This window comes from Gopherus evgoodei, unplaced genomic scaffold (genome assembly GCF_007399415.2).
Source record: "Gopherus evgoodei ecotype Sinaloan lineage unplaced genomic scaffold, rGopEvg1_v1.p scaffold_62_arrow_ctg1, whole genome shotgun sequence".
Classification (NCBI taxonomy): Eukaryota; Metazoa; Chordata; order Testudines; family Testudinidae; genus Gopherus; species Gopherus evgoodei.
In genome coordinates, this window is record NW_022060083.1 from 9,640 (window position 1) to 30,112 (window position 20,473).

The following is a 20,473-nucleotide window of genomic DNA, read 5'->3' on the forward strand; positions in this document are numbered from 1 at the left end:
TAAGGAAACAGGCAAAGTTAAAAGAATACAGATGTAACCCAGATGTATTTCTTCCTCCTCTTTTGCATCTTGGAGTGCTGCCTGCTGGCTGTAATAGTGTTTGGAAAACTGTCTGTGAGTTTATTTTCACAAACAAACTTCAGCACTTCTTCAGGAGTGGAATGTCTGACAGCATCAATGTCTTTTGAATTTTCATGAGTCAATGCCAAATCCAGTTTTATACAAAATTTTCTTATCTGTTTTGCTGTTTTCTTTTGCAAGCTGTGGATATCATACAGAAAGCCAAATACTGACTCTAGCTGCTGAATCTGTTGAAATCTTTTGCAACCAAGTGAATAGTATTATCAAGGACTGTGAAGCAGAAATTCACTTTGAACCTTTGTTTTGGGTTCTGAATGGGTGTGTCTCATCCTTCATATGAAAACTGGTGTTTCTTTTGCCGAATGCAAACTGGTTCTGGTTCAAATTCTGCCAGAAAGTCTATTTCTTCAGCAAGCTTTAGAGAATATCCCAGTGTTCTTTCGAACCCTTCATCACTTCTGAATTCCTCCAGAATAGTTTTAGTTTGCTTCAGTTTTTGAATAGCAAAATGTATGTTTAAGTTCTTTTCTTGAAGCTGCTTACTAGTGAGGTTAATCTCGAAAAGGATATTATACCGCAAAATGAGTGAAGTCACAAATTAGAAATTGGAAAGGCCATTTGCAAGAGCTTCTGCATCTGAATGTGCCACATTGCCAGATGATCCAGTAAAGATAGTATCATCAGAAATTTCAATTATGGCATCATAAATTTTCCAAGTTCATAGCGAAGAGGTTTCAAAGCATCAGTGTGACTCTTCCATCTTGTCTGACTAAGTGGTTTTATAGTTAGAGAACTCACATGGTGAGTCAGAATTTTCCAGTGGAGTTTTGAGTCTGAGAAAAACACATAAACACCTTGCACCATGTCAAAGAAACTGCTTGCTTCCAAACATGATCTAGCAGTAGCAGCAGAGGAAGTGCAGGGAATGAAAAAGGCCCTAGGATTCATTTCCATCATTCTTCTTCGCACACCATTGTCTTCACCCTTCATATTACTCCCATTATCATAGCCTTGGCCACTTAAGTTTTCAACAGATAATGACATTGTTTCAAGCTCTTGTAGAATAGTTTCAGTTGTAAATGCTCCAGTCCTCTCCTTCAATGGCATGAAACCCCCAAAAATGTTCCTTTATGAGCACTTAAACATTATCTTTATCTGCAGACTTTTCCGTATCTACAAAATGAATGATCATCATTTGTTCAACATGACTCACATCTGGTGTACAGGCGAATATAATTGAAAAGTATTTTGCAGAATGGGCAGCTTCTACAAATTTCTTTTTAATGGCATTTGCTAGGATTTGAATCAGTTCATTCTGCATATTGTTTCCTAAGTAATGAACCTGTGTTTCATGATCAATTGATAACATTTATGTAGATGCTCCTTCATGACTGGACCAAACAAAGGTAGATATTTAACAAATATTAAAAATTTTCCATTACCTGGAGTGTATAATTTTTCATTTCTACCACAGCTGCTTAATGCTAACTTTTGCCCACTGAGAACTCTCACTGAAGCAATCAGAGGTACTAATGTTTGTTGTCAATATTCTTCTTTTTCCTTGATCACACGTAAATTTTCTTCATTGATAGTTTTTCTTTTTTTTCAATCATAATTCAAGTTCTTTTCAATTTTGAAAGCATTTCAAATGTTCTGTACCTTTCGTGTGAAGAGAGAATTGAAGATATGTTTTTCCAGTGCTTTGAACCATTTTCAGTCAGTGATGTACCAATTGCTTGATTTTTAAAATTTGTAGCAAAAGCAAAACACACAGTCCTTTGATACTGAATATTGTAACCAGTTCTGATGAATTTCTTCCCCATTAGTGAGTTTCCTCTTGTAATGCTGAGCAGATAATTTTCTTTCATTTGAAATTCAATAATGGCAAGTGCAAAGTACAACACTTAGGAAAATTCAAATGCACAACCACAAAATTGGGAAAACTAGCTAAGTGATGGTACTGCTGAAAAGAATCTTGGGGTTATAGTGGATCATAAATTGAATATGAGTCAGCAATGTGATGCATTTATTAAAAAATGGCTAATATCATTCTGGGGTTTATTAACATGAGAGGCAATTATTAGACATGAGAGGTAATTGTTCTACTCCACTCAGTACTGGTGAGACCCCAGCTGGAGTACTGTGTCCAGTTCTGCATACCACATTTCAGAAAAGATGTGGATAAACTGGAGAGTTCAGAGGAAAGCAGTAAAATATGAAGAAAAAAAAAGATTTAGAAAACCTGTCTCATGAGGAAAGGTTTAAAAATCTGGTCATGTTTAGTCTTGAGAAAAGAAAGACTAGGGGGAGGGGGAAGAGGTGTGTTTGAAAACAATCTTTAAATAAGTTGAGGGCTGTTGTTGAAGAAGACCGTGAACAAGTGTTCTTCATAGCCATTGAAGGTAGGACAAGAAGAAGCAGGCTTAATCTGCAGCAAAGGGGATTTAGGTTAGAAGTTAGGAAAAGCTTTCTAACTCTCAAGGTATTTAAGCTCTGGAAGAGGCTTCCAAGAGATGTTGTGGGATTCCCATCACTGGAGGATTCTAAGAACAGGCTGGACAAAGGGATGGCCTGAATATTCCTTCCGGATCTACATTTCTAATACTCTTATCCTCCTTTTAAAAGCCTGATGTTACCTGTGCTGTTCCAGAAGCAGATCAGGGACCTACTGCGACCTAGAGAGGCCCATTCTGGCACCTAGTTCCCTCCATGCTTCCTAAAAGGACTAATTAGCACCCACTCTGTGGCTGTCCCAGATTACTTAACCCTCCAAACCAGTTTATCTCTGCTGTTTAGCATTTTGGTGTCTCTATTGTGCTTGCCACAAAATTGGCCAGAATTTCAATGTCTCCTGCTTCAGCAGGACCTCCCTGAACACATATGATGATTCAGGGCCCTTTTTGGAACCCCCTCCAGTTTGTCTATGTCATTCTGGTAAGACAGTATGCAGCCTTGTTACAGACAAGAAATGGAGGCAGATAAAATATGAATTTACTTGCCCCAAGACACCCCAGTGATGGAGCAGGGAATTGATCTTTTCTGAAAGCAAACCTAATGCATTACCCACAAGCCTATTTTAAGTTTTTCCACAGTGAAGGAAGGAATGAAGTAACATTTTAGGTTTCCTGCATAATTGATATCTTGCCCGCATTTTGGGGCTTTATCACACATTGCATCCTTTGTTTAGACTTGGAGAAACAGAAGATATGCTATTGGATTAAGCAATTGATGGCTCTATGCCATATACCAGTACAAGCTTTGGGGGAAGGATTGCTCAGTGGTTTGAGCATTGGCTTGCTAAACCAAGAACTGTGAGCTCAACCCTTGAGGGGACCACTTAGGGATTTTGGGCTGAATCAGTACTTGGTCCTGCTAGTGAGAGATAGGTATATATCCATTTATTATTAAGTTGCATGTGTGAGAGTGTTTAAATTGCTCCATGACCTAGCAGAATTTCCTGACCAGGACTGTTTTGCACTCCATTGCTTTCAACAATACAGAACTCTTTAATGTAACAGTGTAATTATCACACCATTTCTTTCAAATGCATCTGATAGCTGTATTTACCATAGAATATTAGGGTTAGAAGGAACCTCAGGAAGTCATCTAGTCCAACCCCCTGCTCAAAGCAGGACCCAACCCCAGACAGATTTTTGCCCCAGATCCCTTAATGCCCCTGTCAAGGTTCCTTCCCCACTCTGAACTCTAGGGTACAGATGTGGGGACCTTCATGAGAGCCGCTAAGCTTAATTGCCATCTTAGATTTGGTTTTGCTGCCACCACCCAAATTATTTATGAGTCAAACTCTGTCTATCTTCCTCCCCCAGAATATCTGCCTCCCAAATACTATAACCCCTCCCTGAGTAGCCCTGAGAGACATCTCCACCAATTTCCTGATGAACACCGATCCAAACACTTGGATTTTAAAACAAGGAGAAATTTTGAATCTGCTGCATATTAAATTCATTGGCTGACCCCTGGTTCTTCTGTTTTGTGAAGGGGTAAAGAACATTTTTTTATTCACTTTCTCCACACCAGTCTTGCTTTTATAAACTTCTATCATATGCCCCCTTAGTCGTATCTTTGCTAAATTGAACAGTCCTAGACTTTTTAGTCTCTCCTCATATGGAATGTGTTCCATATCTTAATAGCTTTTGTTGCCCCTTATCTGTACTTTTCCCAATTCTGATATATATTTTCTAAGATAGGGTGACCAGAACTGCATGAACTATTAAAGGTATGGGCATACCATGCCTTTATATAATAGGATTATGATATTTTCTGTCTTATTTCTATCTCTTTCTTAATGGTCCCAATATAGTGTTAACTTTTTTGACTGCCAGGGCACACTGATTGGATGTTCTCAGAGAACTATCCACAATGATTCCTAGATCTCTTTCTTGAGTAGTAAGAGTTAATTTAGACCCTATCATTTTGTATGTACAGTTGGGATTACGTTTTCCAATGTGCATTACTTTGCACTTACCAACACTGAATTTCATCTGTCATTTTGTTGCCCAGCCGTCCAGTTTTGTGAGACTCCTTTGAAACTCTTCTCAGTTGGCTTTGGGCTTACCTATCCTGAATAATTTTATATCATCTGAAAACTTGGCCACCTCACTGTTTATCCCTTTTTTTCCATATCATTCATGAATATGTTGAAAAGCAATGATCCTAGTGCAGGTCCTTGGAAGACTCCACAATTTACCTCTCTTCACTGTGAAAAATAACCATTTATTCATAAGAATATACGAACATAAGAACAGACGAAACGTCCATCTAGCCCAGTATCTTGTCTTCCAACAGTGGTGAATGCCAAGTGTTCCAGAGAGAATAAACAGAACAGGTTATCATCAAGTGATCCATCCCCTGTTGCTCATTCCCAGGTTCTGGGAAACAGAGACTAGGGACACCATCTCTGCCCATCCAGGCTAATAGTCATTGATGGACCTATTCTCCATGAACTTATGTAGTTCTTCTTTGAACCTTTTCCAATTCCAATATATCTGTTTTGAGATGGGGCAACCAGATCTGCACACATTATTCAAGATGTGGACATACCATGGATTTATATAGAGGCAATATGATATGTTTTGTCTTATTACCTTTCCCTTTCCTAACAATTCTCGACATTCTGTTAGCTTTTTTGATTGCCTCTGCACATAGATTGGCTGTTTTCAGATAACTTATCCATAACTCCAATATCTCTTTCTTGAATGGTAACAGCTAATTTAAATCTAATCAATTTTTATATATAGTAGGGTTTATTTTTTCCAATGTGCATTACTTTGCATTTATCAATATTGAATTTCATCTGCCATTTTGTTGCCCAGTCACTACGTTTTGTGAGGTTCTTTGTAACTCTTCTCAGTCTGCTTTGGATTTAACTATCTTGAGTGGTTTTGTATCATCTGCAATTCTTTCCACCCCACTGTTTACCCCTTTTTCCAGATCATATATGAATATGTTGAATAGGACTGGACCCACTACAGACCCCTGAGGGCACCACTGTTTACCTTCCTCCATCCTGAAAACTGACCATTTATTCTTATCTTTTTTTCTATCTTTTAACCAGTTACCAACTGATGACAGAACCTTCCTTTTTATCCCATGACAGATTACTTTGCTTAAGAGCCTTTAGTGAGGGACTTTGTCAAAGGCTTTCTGAAATTCTAAGTACACTATATCTACTGGATCCCTTTGGCCCACATACTTGTTGACCAACTGAAAGAATTCTACTAGTTTGGTGAGGTATGATTTCCCTTTACAAAAAAAATGTTGACTTTCCCCTAACAAATAGTGTTCAACATATGTGTCTGACAATTTTGTTCTTTACTATAGTTTCAACCAGTGTGCTCAGTACTGAAGTCAGGCTTACCAGCCTGTAATTGCCAGGATCACCTCTAGAGATGCTTTTAAAAATTAATATCAAGTATCAGAGGGGTAGTCGTGTTAGTCTGGATCTGTAAAAGAAGCAAAGAATCCTGTGGCACCTTATAGACTAACAGACGTTTTGGAGCATGAGCTTTCGTGGGTGAATACCCACTTCGTCAGATGGATGTAGTGGAAATTTCCAGGGGCAGGTATATATGTGCAGGCAAGCTAGAGATAATGAGGTTAGTTCAATCAGGGAGGATGAGGCCCTGAAGTTTTTTGTTGATCTGGGTACACGTCTGGCTTTGTTGATCTGAGGTACAACCGCATCTGCTCTAACCCCTTAGACAGAGACCAACACCCTACAAAATCTCCACCAAGCATTCTCAAAACTACAATACCCACACGAAGATATAAGGAAACAGATCAACAGAGCCAGACGTGTACCAGAAGCCTCCTACTGCAAGACAAACCCAAGAAAGAAACCAACAGGACTCCACTGACCATCACATACAGTCCCCAGCTAAAACCTCTCCAACGCATCATCAAGGATCTACAACCCATCCTGGACAATGATCACACACTTTCACAGGCCTTGGACACCCATAGATCATCTGGCATGGGAGGACAATAAGAGACAATGTTATGGGAACAGAAGAGAATCAGGGGGTCAAGGGGAGAAAGAAGGTCACACAGGAACCTCTAGCTTGGGGGTAAAAATTGGGGACCCTGGATTGTGGGGAGGAAGAACAAACAGAATTGTTGACAAAAGTCTATGGTTGTTGCAGGCAATCCTTGAAATAGAGGGGGATGGGAGAGTGACACACAGGGAGCTCCTGAGAGTGCCGGTAAGTTGCAAAGGAGGGCTACTAGGATGATCCAAGGAATGGAAAACCTACTTTATGAGAGAACACTCAAAGAGTTTGGTTTGTTTAGCCGAACCAAACGAAGGCTGAGGGGAGATATGATTGTTCTTTATAAATACATCACAGGGATAAATATCAGAGAGGGAGAGGAATTATTTAAATTAAGCACCAATGTGGACACAAGAACAAATGGATATAAACAGTCCATCAACAAGCCTAGGCTTGACATTAGACAAAGGTTTCTAACCATCAGAGGAGTGAAGTTCTGGGAGAGCCTTCCACAGGGAGCAGTGGGGGCAAAAAACAACTTGTTTCAAGATTGAGCTTGATAAATTAATGGAGGGGATGGTAAGATAGGACTGTCTTTAATCATTCTTGTGGCTCTTCTTGATAACCTCTCCAGTTTATCAAACATCCTTCTTTAATTGTGGACAGCAGAACTGATTGGACATAAGAATATAAAAACTGCCATAAGGATCAGACCAATGATCCATGTAACCTAGGATTCTGTCTCCAACAGTGGCCAGTTCCACAGCTTCAGGAAAAGTGTACAGAACAAGACTACTGTGGAGAGACTCCCCCTGTCTTTCCTTCCTGGCTTCTGTCAGTGAGAGGTTAAGGTTGCCACAAGCATGAGTTTACATCCCTTGTCCATCTTGTGTAATAACCATTGATGGACCCACAGTACAACCCTCCATTATCCAGCTCTCCATATTAACTGAACATCCAGTGCACACAGGTCCAGAAGTGGGCAATATCGCCTGTGTCTGCTGGATGGTGCTGCAGCCTAGGGGTTCTGGAACAATTTTTATAGTAGGGGTGCTGAGAGCCATTGAACCAAACTGTAAACCCTGTATAGGATGGAAACCACTTCAAGCCAGGAGGTGCAGCAGCACCCCCATCACCCCTACTTCCAGCATCTATTTTTTGTTATCCAATCTGGCCCAGTCTCATTAGATCAGAAAAACAGGGTGATGTTATATTTTCTATAAACTTAACTTGTTCTTTTTTTTGTCCACGGTTACACTTTTGACCATCACAAAATCCTCTGACAATGAAATCCATGGGTTGACTATACGCTGTATCAAAAATATTTTCTCTTGTTCGTATTAAATGTGTTGCATATTAATTTCATTGGGTGACTTGTGCTTTTTGTATTGCCGGAAATAGTAAACAACATTTCACTATCCACTTTTTCCACGTCATTCATAACTTTATAGACCTCTATCATCTCACCTTTAATTGTCTTTTCCTAAAATAAGCTGCCCTAATCTTTTCAGTTTCTCTTGATATGGAAGCCATTCCACACCATTGATTATCTTTATTTCCCTTTTCCAAACCTTCTCCAGTTCCACTATGTCTTTTCTGACATGAGATGACCAGAACTGGACAAAATATTCCGGCAACAGTTGCATCAATGCCAAATACAGAAGTAAAATAATCTTTATACTCCTTCTCAAAATTCCCCTGATTATACTGGCCACAAACAAATTAGATATTTGGCCACAGTGCCACACTCGGACTTCATGTTCAGATAATTATCCACCATGATCCCCAAATCTTTTGGGGTGGTCTAATAGAATAGAATTAGAATCTGGTCCCCAATTTTACATATAATACAGATAAGATTTCCACAACCACCTACAAAATGAAGAAGTCTGTCTCTCCTTAATTACCCCACCTTTTCTGAATGTGAACACTGAAGACTCAGTTATCGACATTTCACTGCTCCTTCAATAAATATTTTTATGCTACATGAGAAACATATGCTTTTTTCAACATATTCACCATGGCTCTTTTCACCTCCTTGTTTTTCAGACTGTAGATGATGGGGTTTAACATGGGGGGTCAAGATGCTGTACTGGATGGACACCAGCATATCCAGACCCTTGAAGGAGACTGAGCTGGGTCTCACATATCGAAAGGAACCTGTCCCAAAGTATAAAATGACGATGAGAAGGTGGGAGCTGCAGGTGGAGAAGGCTTTACGCCTGCCCTCCATGGAGTGTATTCTCAAGATGGTGGCAATTATGTGAATATAGGAGACCAGTGTGAGCAGGAAGGAGCTGGATCCAAATATTGCAATGGAGGAAAGGAGCACCACTTCATTGCTGAAGGTCTCAGTGCAGGACAATACCAAGAGTGAAGGGAGCTCACAGGTGAAATGGTTGATTTCACTGGGACCACAGAAGTGCAATTTTAGCAGAGGAATAATATTTACCAGAGTATCTATAAATCCAATGATCCATGCACCCATCACTAGCTGTTGGCAGAGTCGTTTCTTCATTGTTTCTGTATAATGCAGTGGGTCGCATATGGCAGCATATCGGTCATAAGCCATAGCTGCAAAAGTGAAAATTTCAGCACCAGATGACAAAATAATAAAGAACATTTGGTTAATGCAGCCATTGGCAGAAATGGTTTTCTTCTCTGTTAGGAAGTTTTCCAGCATCTTGGGGACAATGGTGGAGGAATAGCAGATATCAACAAAGGATAAATGGGACAGAAAGAAGCGCATGGGTGATTGAAGATGGGGATTGACCTTTATCACCAACATGATAAGCATGTTCCCCAGTAAGATTATTACACAAATAACGAAAAATACGAAAAACAGGAAAACCTGGAGCTGTGAGTCACTGGAAATTCCAAAGAGAATAAATTTGGCCACAGTGGTTTGATTGTCCATTATTCTTCAGCAAAACAGTGACCTGTGAGAACAGAAAAAAAAAAAGAAAAAAACAGTAATACAAACCTAATTTATATACACAGAAATGCACTGAGTGGATAAACTCTAATAAATAGGTAATCGAGACACAGAGACAGACGGATTTGAGAAAGGCAGAATGTATTTTTGACTGCTTTATTTATCTGACATGTGTCCAATTTCCAAAGTAAAGTTCTCAACATATCGATAGGGAAAAAATAGGGGAATAATGAACTTCTTAAGCAGAGAGTTGAAAGTTGATAGATTGAGCTTTTCATTTGCCCTGTAGTGTAAGATAGATAGATAGACAGACAGATAGACAGATAGATAGATAATGTATGGATGTATAAGAACAGATAGATAAATCTTTATTACAGCTGTTTAATTAACTGGGAAGAGATCACAAATCTGTGAACATTTTCAAATGATTTTCAGTACATTAATTTTCAAAAGCCTGGGAGTCTGAGTCTATAAGAATATATTTAAAATTTTTCCCATAGAAATTCTGTCTCAGATTTTTCATTTGTCATCTTCTCTTCAAAACAAAAAAAGTATTTTTTTTAAATTTCAACAGATCCCATATATCTAGGATGATCAATGAAAATTGACACTGCAATAGAAAGCATAAACTAACAAAACTACCAAACAAAGAGAATTGCAAAATCCTAAAGAGAGAAGAAGAAGAAGAAGAAGAAGAAGAAGAAGAAGAAGAAGAAGAAATGTAAAAGAGAAATTCAATAAATAATCACAACATCCAGAACCGTAAAAATGGAATTTAAAAAAAAACGAAAAAAAAAACCCCACAAATTTCTCAATTTTGTGGAAGCTTACATTTTCAAATTAAAGAATATTTTCAATGGAAGTTTGTGCAGATAATTTGGCTTTCAAAAATATAAAGAATATATAGGCTAACAGGAACAAAATAAAAAATATGAACAAACAAACAAAACCTCACCCAATTTCTATACACCGATCCGACGAAGTGGGTATTCACCCACAAAAGCTCATGCTCCAAAACGTCTGCTAGTCTATAAGGTGCCACAGGATTCTTTGCTTCTTTTACAGATCCAGACTGACATGGCTACCCCTCTGATACTATACAGAGATCCAAGGTTATGTGAAATTTTAACTCTTCTCCTCCAGCATACCTATTTATGTGGGTGTAGGTAATACAAATCATTTGTTTAAGACTTGAAACTGTTTAAATATGTTCTTGTTGCCTCTGGGTCAAGGTCCCTGGAGTTTCTCATGCTGGCACTTTTCTCATTCAGTAGTCAATCAACGCTTTATGGCCCGTAAGTTAGGAAGCATTAAATGAAGTTATATGACTTGCCTTATATTTGATATATTTGTTTAGAAAATGGGTCCTATTCCCAGTGTAGCTCCACTGAAGGGAATAGACCAGAATACCAGTAGTGTAAACAGATGCAACTCTACTGAAATCAACTGAGGCTAAATCCTCAGTTGGTGTAAATCATTGTAGCTCCATTGAAGTCAGTGCTTATCATGGCTCTAATGAATTAAACAGATCATCCTCACAACAGCTGAAGACCTCACCCTATAGTTGCAATGTTTATTAAATATAGAGGTTGTGATTTTTAAAGTGACCAAAGGGATTTAGACACACAACTCTCATTAAAAGTCATTGGAATTTTAGTCTCTAACTCCTATAGGGTTCCTATAACAACTCCTAGCCAAAAAGCCAGATTTTTAAAGGTATTTTGGCCCCTAATGGATTATCAGAAGCATGTAGGTTCTTAACTGCTATTGCAATCAATGCATTTTAGATACTTAGGTGCTTTTGTACTTCTCTCTAGGTGCCTAAATATCTCTGAAAATCTGGCTTTAAGCATCCAATGAAAATGAAATCTCTCTTGAATGCTGAAATTTGAACATCATAATGGGCTACAGACCAAGTATTAGTCACTAAAATTATTCATGTGTCTTTAGCACTTTGTTTGTTTGTTTGTTTGATAATAATTTGGTGCTAATATTTGTGGCTTCATTTATCTAGAGCCCACATTCCAAGGGTAAAAGTTAGACACAGCTTGATACCCTGTTGTACAGTTCTGCACTGATCTGAATTATGGGTCCCTTACTCCTACTGTTCAGTAGTTAGTCACCACCCTGAAGTTACGAAGGCTCATCAATGTGAATAAGGGGTTTTCAACCATCATTAAGAAAATGCATACACATAAGAGGGAAAATTAAAGTATGCATGTTAATTCATAATATTTGAGTGCTCTTCAATACTCTAACATTTTTCCCCACGGAATTTCCAAACAGGGAGTGTGGGTATAGACAGACAGATGGATGGACAGACAGAAAGACAGACACACACACAAACATATGAGAAGAGTACATGTTTTCAATATTGGTATAGAAGGGTACAACTTGCTCAGGAAGGACAGGAAGGGAAAAAAGGGAGGAGGTGTTGCATTGTATATCAATGATATATACACTTGCACTGAGGTTGAGATGGAATAGGACACAGACTGGTTGAAAGTCTCTGAGTGAGGTTAAAAGCCCTAAAAACAAGGGTGCTGTTATGGTAAGTGCTTATTTTAGATCACCTAAAGAGGAAGAAGAAATGGTTGAAGCCTTTTCTAAACATCTAACAAAATCATCCAAAGCACAGGACTTGGTGATGATGGGGACTTCAACTACCCAGACATCTGTTGGGAAAATAATACAGCAGGACACAGATTGGAGGCAATTTTCTTTATTTCAGAAGATGGAAAAAACCGCTAGGGGAGAAGCTGTTCTAGATTTGATGTTGACAATTAGGGAGGAACTGGCTGAGAATTTGGAAGTGGAAGGCAGCTTGGGCGAAAGTGGTAATGAAATGATAGAGTTCAGGATTCCAAGGAATGTAGGCAGGAAAACAGCAGAATACAGTTAATGGATTTCAAGAAGGTAGACTTTAGCAAACTCAGGGAGTTTGTAGGTAATATCCTATGGGAAGCAAGTCTAAAGGGGAAACAGTTCAAAAGAATTGGTAGTTTTTTAAAGAGACATTATTAAGGGCATACAAGCAAACTATCGCACTGCATAGGAAATATAGGAATAATGGCAAGAGACCACGCTAGCTTAACCAGGAGATGTTCAGTGATCTGAAACTCAGAAAAGAGTCCTACAAAAAGTGAAAACTAGGTCAAATTACAAAAGATTAATATAAAAAAACAACACAAGCATGTAGGGACAACATTAGAAAGGCCAAGGCACAAACCTCACCATCTTCCACTCAGGGGGCAAATCATATTTCTTTTTTTTTTTACTTAAGTAATATAAACACATGACATAGAATGTGTGTGTGTATGTATACATCACAACACAATTTCTTCCTGGAGAAAGGAAAGAAGAAACATATGACATATGCTAGTCATGTCACTTAGCATCTTTCTACATGCTACTGTGATGAGGGCTGCATGAGAACTTGAATAGAATAGAATAGAATAGAATTCAGGTGTATATGAGCACAAATCACAAGGCCATGGAGAATCAGATTCTCTGTGTTCATATCACCAAGTGATTCAGTTTGGGTCATATCACAAGAACGTTTGGATTGGAAGGGTCATTAAAATGGGATAGTCAAAGAAAACTAAGATAGCTAGGAGCTCAGTTCCCATTGACTTGGAAAATTCCAATCTCATCCATCTTTTGTCAAAGGGAACGTACAATAGTTGATAAAGGCCTTATCTAAAGCCCAATGAAGTCTTTACATTTTCTTTTAGGGATTCAGGATCAGGCCATAAACAAAGGAGCCAGAAATACTTGCTGAATTGGTAATTTGGAACTAGTGGCTGATGTGACAAATTTCACCTGCTTGTCCATAACTTTCAAATAAAAATGTGTATTGTGACAGTGTCAGGCCAGATGGTTACAAGAGAGTGGTCGAAGTTAGATACATTAGCTCCAGGTTAAGCAGGTCCCTTTTCCTTGAGTAAGATAACAGGGACTATTCCAGAACACTTAGGAACTTTCTAGAACTAATTAAGGCAGACAGGCTAATTAGGAAGCCTGTAGCCAATTGGGACGTTACTAGAATTAATTAAGGCTAATCAGGACACCTGGTTTAAAAAAGCTCTCACTCCAGTTAGTGAGTTGTGCTTAAGGAACTGGGAGTGAGAGGACATGCTGCTAGAGGACTGACGAATACAAGCATTAATAGACATCAGGAGAAAGATCCTGTGGTGAGGACAAAGAAGGTGATGGGAGGAGGCCACGAGGAAGTAGCCCAAGGGATTGGAGCTGTCTTATGGCTGTTCCAGAAGGACACTCCAGACAGCTGCAGTCCACAGAGGCCCTGGGCTGGAACCCAGGGTAGAGAGTGGGCCTGGGTTCCCACTAACACCTCCCAACTCCTGGTCCAACACAGGAAGATCTCTGAGGCTAGCAAAATCTGCCAATAAGCACAGGACCTACCAAGGTAGAGGAGGCACTTTATCACAGTATTCATTGTTCAAAGATAATTCATGAGAAATCTGATTGGACTGCACACTGTACACTTCGTTGCGTTTGTCTGCTGAACTGTACACACAATGAGAGAATAGAAGAATAAGCTTCTACCTATGTTATGCATTGGCAACAGGAGGGGGCACCAGAAAGCTACTGCTGCTGGCAGCACCAAATGAACATATTGTGGGCCTGATTTTCCTTCTGCTTACGCCAGTGGAAATCAGGCTTTGACAGTTTTCAGTTTTCAACAAAATCCATAGGCTTCTGCCCACTGATGCTGAGAACATGCCTGGAAATTTTGGAATTGATCATATGTGATTTTCAAAAGTTATCACATTACAGACAGACTGACAGATGAGAAATGCCATCGAGTTAACTATAAGGCCTTGCTTCAATCATTCTGTAAGATGCATGTTACCTAACACCTAGAATGAGTTTTTTCCCCAATATAAATACTCTATATTTCACATTCAAAATTCCTCTGCCATGAACTTTCTCCAATACTTGCTTCAAATTTACTTTTTGGTAGAAAATATCTGCTAGCGAGAGATCTAATTCAGTTATTTCTCTTGTTCTTATTGGTTAGCATTTTCAAATAAATCTAAGGGTATGTCTACACTACAAAATTAGGTCGAATTTATAGAAGTTATTTTTTAGAAATCATTTTTATACAGTCGATTATGTGTGTCCCCACACAAAGTGCTCTAAGTCGGCGGACTGCATCCACGGTACCGAGGCTAGCGTCAACTTCTGGAGCGTTGCACTATGGGTAGCTTTGCATAGCTATCACACAGTTCTCGCAGTCTCCGCTGCCCATTGGAACTCTGGGTTGAGATACCAGTACCTGATGGGGCAAAAACAGTGTCAAAGGTAGTTCTGGGTACATGTTGTCAGGCCCTCCTCTCTCTCCCTCCTTGAAAGCAACTGCAGACAATGGTTTCGCTCCTTTTTTCATGGATTACCTGAGCAGATGCCATACCACGTCAAGCATGGAGCCCCGTCAGCTCACCATCACTGTATGTCTCCTGAGTGCTGGCAGACACGGGACTGCATTGCTGCACAGCAGCAGCTCATTGCCTTTTGGCAGGAGACATGGTGCATTACGATTGGTAGCAATCGTCAGTCGTATATCTGGGTGCTCTTTTAGCCGACCCTGGTGAGGTCGGTCAGGGGCACCTGGGCAGACATGGGAGTGACTCAGCCAGGTCATTCCCATCTTTTGCTGAGCACCCAGGAAATGACGATGGCTAACACTCGTACTGCACCATCTTCTGATGAGCAGCCAGCAGATGATGATGGCTAGCAGTCATACTGCACCGTCTGCTGCCAGCCTAAGATGTAAAAGATAGATGGAGCAAAACAAGAAATTGATCAGATTTGTTTTGTGAAATCAAAGTCCAGCTAAACCCAGGGTTTTGAGTTCAGTCCTTGAGGGGGCCATTCTGTGTAACAATTGTTTGTGTTTCTCCTTGATGTAAAGCCATCCCTTTTATTGATTTAATTTCCTGTAAGCCATGTCGTCAGTTGCCCCTCAGAGCAATGGCAGACAATTGTTTAGCGCAAAACCGGGCAAGGAGCCGACAGTAGCGTGGTGACGAGAGGGACATGGTCACAGACATCTCACAAAATACGGGCCGGGCAATGTGCCTCGGCAATGTGCACATCATGCTGATGAGCTCTGCATGAGCTCTTCAAACACACTGGCCAAACAGAAAATGAAATTCAAAAGTTCATAGACTTCTTCCTGTCTACCTGGCCAGTGCATCTGAGTTGAGGGTGCTGTCCAGAGCGGTCACAATGGAGCACTCTGGGATAGCTTCCAGAGGTCAATACCGTCAAATTGCGTTCATGTTATCCCAAATTTGAGCCAGCAAGGCTGATTTCAGCGCTAATCCCTTTGTCTGAGATGGACTAAAGAAATTGATTTAAAAAGCCCTTTAAGTGAAAAAAAGGGCTTCGTTGTGTGGAGGGGTCCAGGCTTAAATCAAGGTAATGCTGCTAAATTAGAGCTAAAGTCATAGTGTAGACCAGGCCCAAGACACCTATGGACCCAAAATCCTAACACCTAATACCTTTGTAAATTCCAACCATTAGCCTTACTATAATTCATGCACGGTTGCCCTTGTATTTATTGTTATTATTTGGATTGTTGATTTGGTTTTTCAGATGAGGCTAGGGGAAATAAGTGCTCAACTTCAATTGAATTTCACTGGGATCTGGGCACCTAGTGACAGATTTTTAAAGGCGCTTTGCTGCCTACATGGAAACTAGGAACATAGATACTTTTGAAAACCTACTAAGAAATATTAGCTCCAAGTCCTTTATTGTCCTTTGAAAAGCCCTGTCAGTATCATTCTCTTTTAATATTTGTAGGCCTGATAGCATCCAGAGTCCCGATCATATTTGGGGTCAGTTTGTTCTAGATGTTGAACATCTATGAAGATAGACGTGGTCATGGCAATTGAACATAAACAGATTGGAAGTAAATTTATCACAAATATCTTGTAGGAAATTTTTTTTTTTAGTTCAAACTGCAAAATTCACGAAAAGTCTCATACTCTAGCTGTTCTATCACCCATTTTTCCTCTACAAGTTTTACATAAAACTGGAGGCAATGATCTATTCTGATTAGAGCAGAAAACAATCTACTTGTTCACTTTTATGTAATTTCTCTCCAATTAAACTAATAGGATGGAAAGATGAGTTTCGGAGAACATATCCCAAAAGAAAAAAGCATACTCCAAATAATTGGTTGGGAGCATTTGTCTCAGAAGATCTGCCCCCTTGTTCAGATGTGCGCTATATATACAAATTAGATCCATTTCCACTAAAATACCATAATGTATTTTCAAGGAAACGAGTTTCTCAGATAGATAGATAGATCGATAGATAGAATGTATATTTGTGATAGAATTTGTTTCTTCATCTCTCATTCAACACTTCAGAATACTGAAGGACAAGCATTAACATTTCACTTCCTGTTGTTAACAGGTGAGTTTCTTTTATGTTTTGGATCTATTTATTATTTTACATTTCTTTTGCCTGGCAGTGAGCATAATCGTGAGAGGTCTTGAATCCATAATTGTTCCACTCATGACCTGGCAGATCTTCAGTGCAATCATTAAGAACAAAGAAGCTCATTTGTGTTGATAAAGTGTTTTCAACAAAAGGTTAAACGTTTTGCCACCTTGTAAAGGACCATCTATCTATCTATCTACTTCTTTCTTGCTCACCTCCTCAGCCAGGATGAGATTTCACAAAGTGCTCAAAGGCCAGATTGGTAAAGGTATGTAGGTTCCTAGTGGAATTTTCAAAAGTTACCTAGGCACCCAAAGTTGTAGGTACCTAGGTGCTTTCAAAAATCTCACTTGGCATCTATATACCTTTAAAAATCTGGCCCTAAGTTATTTAGGAGTACAAGTCCCATCAAAATTTCAAAATTCCACCCCAGATGAATTAGTGATCTAATCTGCAGTCACTCATCCATAGTCACATATCCCAGATTCTTTTAAAACATCATTTAGGGTACAATGGTTTATTTCCATTCACCTGATCCCCAGCATAGCTCCTTCACATATCCCATCAGTGTAAACTTTCTTGTGAGACTCTATCTTTATATATCATGAGGTTTTATTTTAAAGCTTGCTTGTCTGAAAGGCATAGTGGTCTTGTGAATCGGGCATTAGACTGTGAGTCAGAAGACCTGATTCTCATTCCCTGCACTGTGCTTTGTGGTAGTGATTTACCCTTAAACTCTGCCTCTCCCTTTGTCGTTAGTATAGACTGTAAGGAATTCAGGGCATGGATTGTCTCTCACTTAGTGTATGTATAGTGCCTGAAACCACGGGACCCTGAGCTCATTTGTGGCCATTAGATGTTAGGGAAAAAATAATGGCAAATGTCACTTGCTCCTTCATTTCCAGGCAGAATGGTGGAGCAGTATTGGCTCAGAGACTTGAAGCTATAGCTGGCAACAGAATTATGGGGGGTTCCAGTTCTATCAATGGATAAAGAGAGTGAAATTCATATCCTGATGTGTCCAAGTGAATCAACAAAGTCTTTGATTCAAGTTCTAAAACATAAAATAAATATCTCTATGTTTTTCAACTTGTACATTTTCAGGTTTGAAAATAAATACCGTTATTTATTTAGACTCTACCTGATAAACCAGGCACATTCCCCATAATAATAATAATAAGAAGAAGAACAATAATAAGAAAAACAACAAGGAGTCCAGTCACACCTTAAAGACTAACAGATTTATTTGGGCATAAGCTTTCCTGGGTAAAAATCCCACTTCTTCAGATACATGGAGTGAAAATTACATATGCAGGCATTATTATACTGACACATGAAGAGATGGGAGATACCTAACAAGTGGAGAACCAGTGTTGACGGGGCCAATTCAATCAGTGTGGATGTAGTCCACTCCCAATAATTGATGAGGATTGGACTACATCCACTACATCCACATCAGTGCCAGGAGAGGGAAAGCAGCAAAGAGTCCTGTGGCACCTTATAGACTAACAGACGTATTGGAGCATGAGCTTTTATGGATGATTACCCACTTCGTCGGATACATGTAATGGAAATTTCCAGAGGCAGGTATAGGCAGGAGAGGGAAAGTTGCTTTTGTAGCGAGCCATCCACTCCCAGTCCTTATTCAAGCCCAAAATAATGGTGTTAAATTTGCAAATGAATTTTAGTTCTGCAGTTTCTCTTTGAAGTCTGATTTTAAAGGTTTTTTTTTTTTGTTCAAGTATGGGTACTTTTAAATCTGTCATAGAATGTCCAGGGACATTGAAATGTACTTCTTCTGGCTTTTGTATGTTACCATTCCTGATGTCAGATTTGTGTCCATTTATCCTTTTATGTAGAGACTGTCCAGTTTGACCAATGCATATGGCAGAGGGGCATTGCTGACACATGATGGCATATATCATGTTAGTAGATGTGCAGGTGAATGAGCCCCTGATGGTGAGGCTGATCTGGTTAGTTCCTATGATGGTGTCGCTAGAGTAGATATTGGGACAACATAGGCAATGAGGTTTGTTACAGGAATTGGTTCCTGGGTTAGTGTTTCTGTGGTGTGGTGTGCAGTTCTTAGTGAGTATCTGCTTCAGGTCCGAGAGCTAACTGTAAGTGAGGACTGGTCTGCCTCCCAGGGTCTGTGAGAGTGAGGGATTATTTTCCAGGATAGGTTGTAAATCATTGATGATGTGCTGGAGAGGTTTTACCTGGTGGCTGTATGTGATGTCCAGTGGTGATCTGTTATTTTTCTTGTTGGGCCTGTCCTGTAGTAGGTGACTTCTGGGTACCCATCTGGCTCTGTCAACCTGTTTCCTCACTTCCCCAGGTGGGTACTGTAGTTTTAAGAATACTTCATAAAGATCTTGTAGTGTTTGTCTCTGTCTGAGGGATTGGAGCAAATTCAGTTGTATCTTAGGGTTTGGCTGTAGACAATGGATCATGTGATGTGTCCTGGATGGAAGATGGAGGCATGTAGGTAAGGATAGTGGTCAGTAGGTTTCTGGTATAGGGTGGTATTTATGTGACCATCACTTATCTGCACTGTAGTGTCCAGGAAGTGGATCTCTTGTGTGGACTGGTCCAGGCTGAAGTTGATGGTGGGGTGCAAAATGTTGAAATCCAGGTGGAATTCTTCAAGGGCCTTCTTCCTGTGGCTGCATATGATGAAGATGTCATCAATGTAGTGCAAATAGAGGAGGGGCGCTAGGGGATGAGAGCTGAGGAAGAATTGTTCTAAGTCAGCCATAAAAATGTTGGCATACTGTGGGGTCATATGGGTACTCATAGCAGTGCCACTTACGTGAAGGTATAAGTTGTCCCTAACTCTGAAATGTTTGTGGGTGAGGACAAAGTCACAAAGCTCAGCCACTAGGTGTGCTGTGGCCTCATCAGGGATACTGTTCTTGACAGCTTTTAGTGCATAATCATGTGGAATATTGGTGTAAAGAGCTTCTACATCCATGGTGGCTAGGATGGAGTTTTCAGGAAGATCACCAATGCATTGTAGTTTCCTCAGGAAGTCGGTGGTGTCTCTAAGATAGCTAGGATTGCTGGTAGCATAGGGCCTGAGGAGAGAGTCCAAATAGCCAGATAATCCTGCTGTAAGAGTGCCAATGCCTGAAATAATGGGATATCCAGGGTTTCCAGGTTTATGGATCTTGGGTAGCAGAATACCCCTGGTCGGAGCTCTAGGTTGTGTCCATATAGATTTGTTATTGAGCAGATAGTGTAGGTTTTTTTGGTACTCCTCAGTGGAATCAGAGGATAGTGGCCTGTAGAATGTGGTATTGAAGAGTTGCCTGGCACCCTCCTGTTCATAATCCCACCAGTTCATTATGACTACAGCACCTCCTTTGTCAGCCCCTTTGATTATAATGCCAGAGTTGTTTCTGAGGCTGTGGATAGCATGGCTTTCTGTACAGCTGAGATTATGAAGCAAGTGATGCTGTTTGTTCACAAT

General features: G+C 39.8%; 1 protein-coding gene across 1 annotated transcript; it reads right to left on the bottom strand.

Annotated features, from left to right (window-relative positions):
* Positions 1-406: 406 nt before the first annotated feature.
* LOC115643575 (olfactory receptor 1440-like) lies at positions 407-9,387 on the bottom strand. Its single transcript, XM_030547597.1, has 2 exons — positions 8,737-9,387; positions 407-637 (listed from the first exon to the last, which is right to left on the bottom strand). Exons 1-2 carry the CDS (start codon positions 9,385-9,387, stop codon positions 407-409), a joined length of 882 nt encoding a protein of 293 aa, XP_030403457.1.
* Between the last annotated feature and the right edge of the window lie 11,086 nt (positions 9,388-20,473).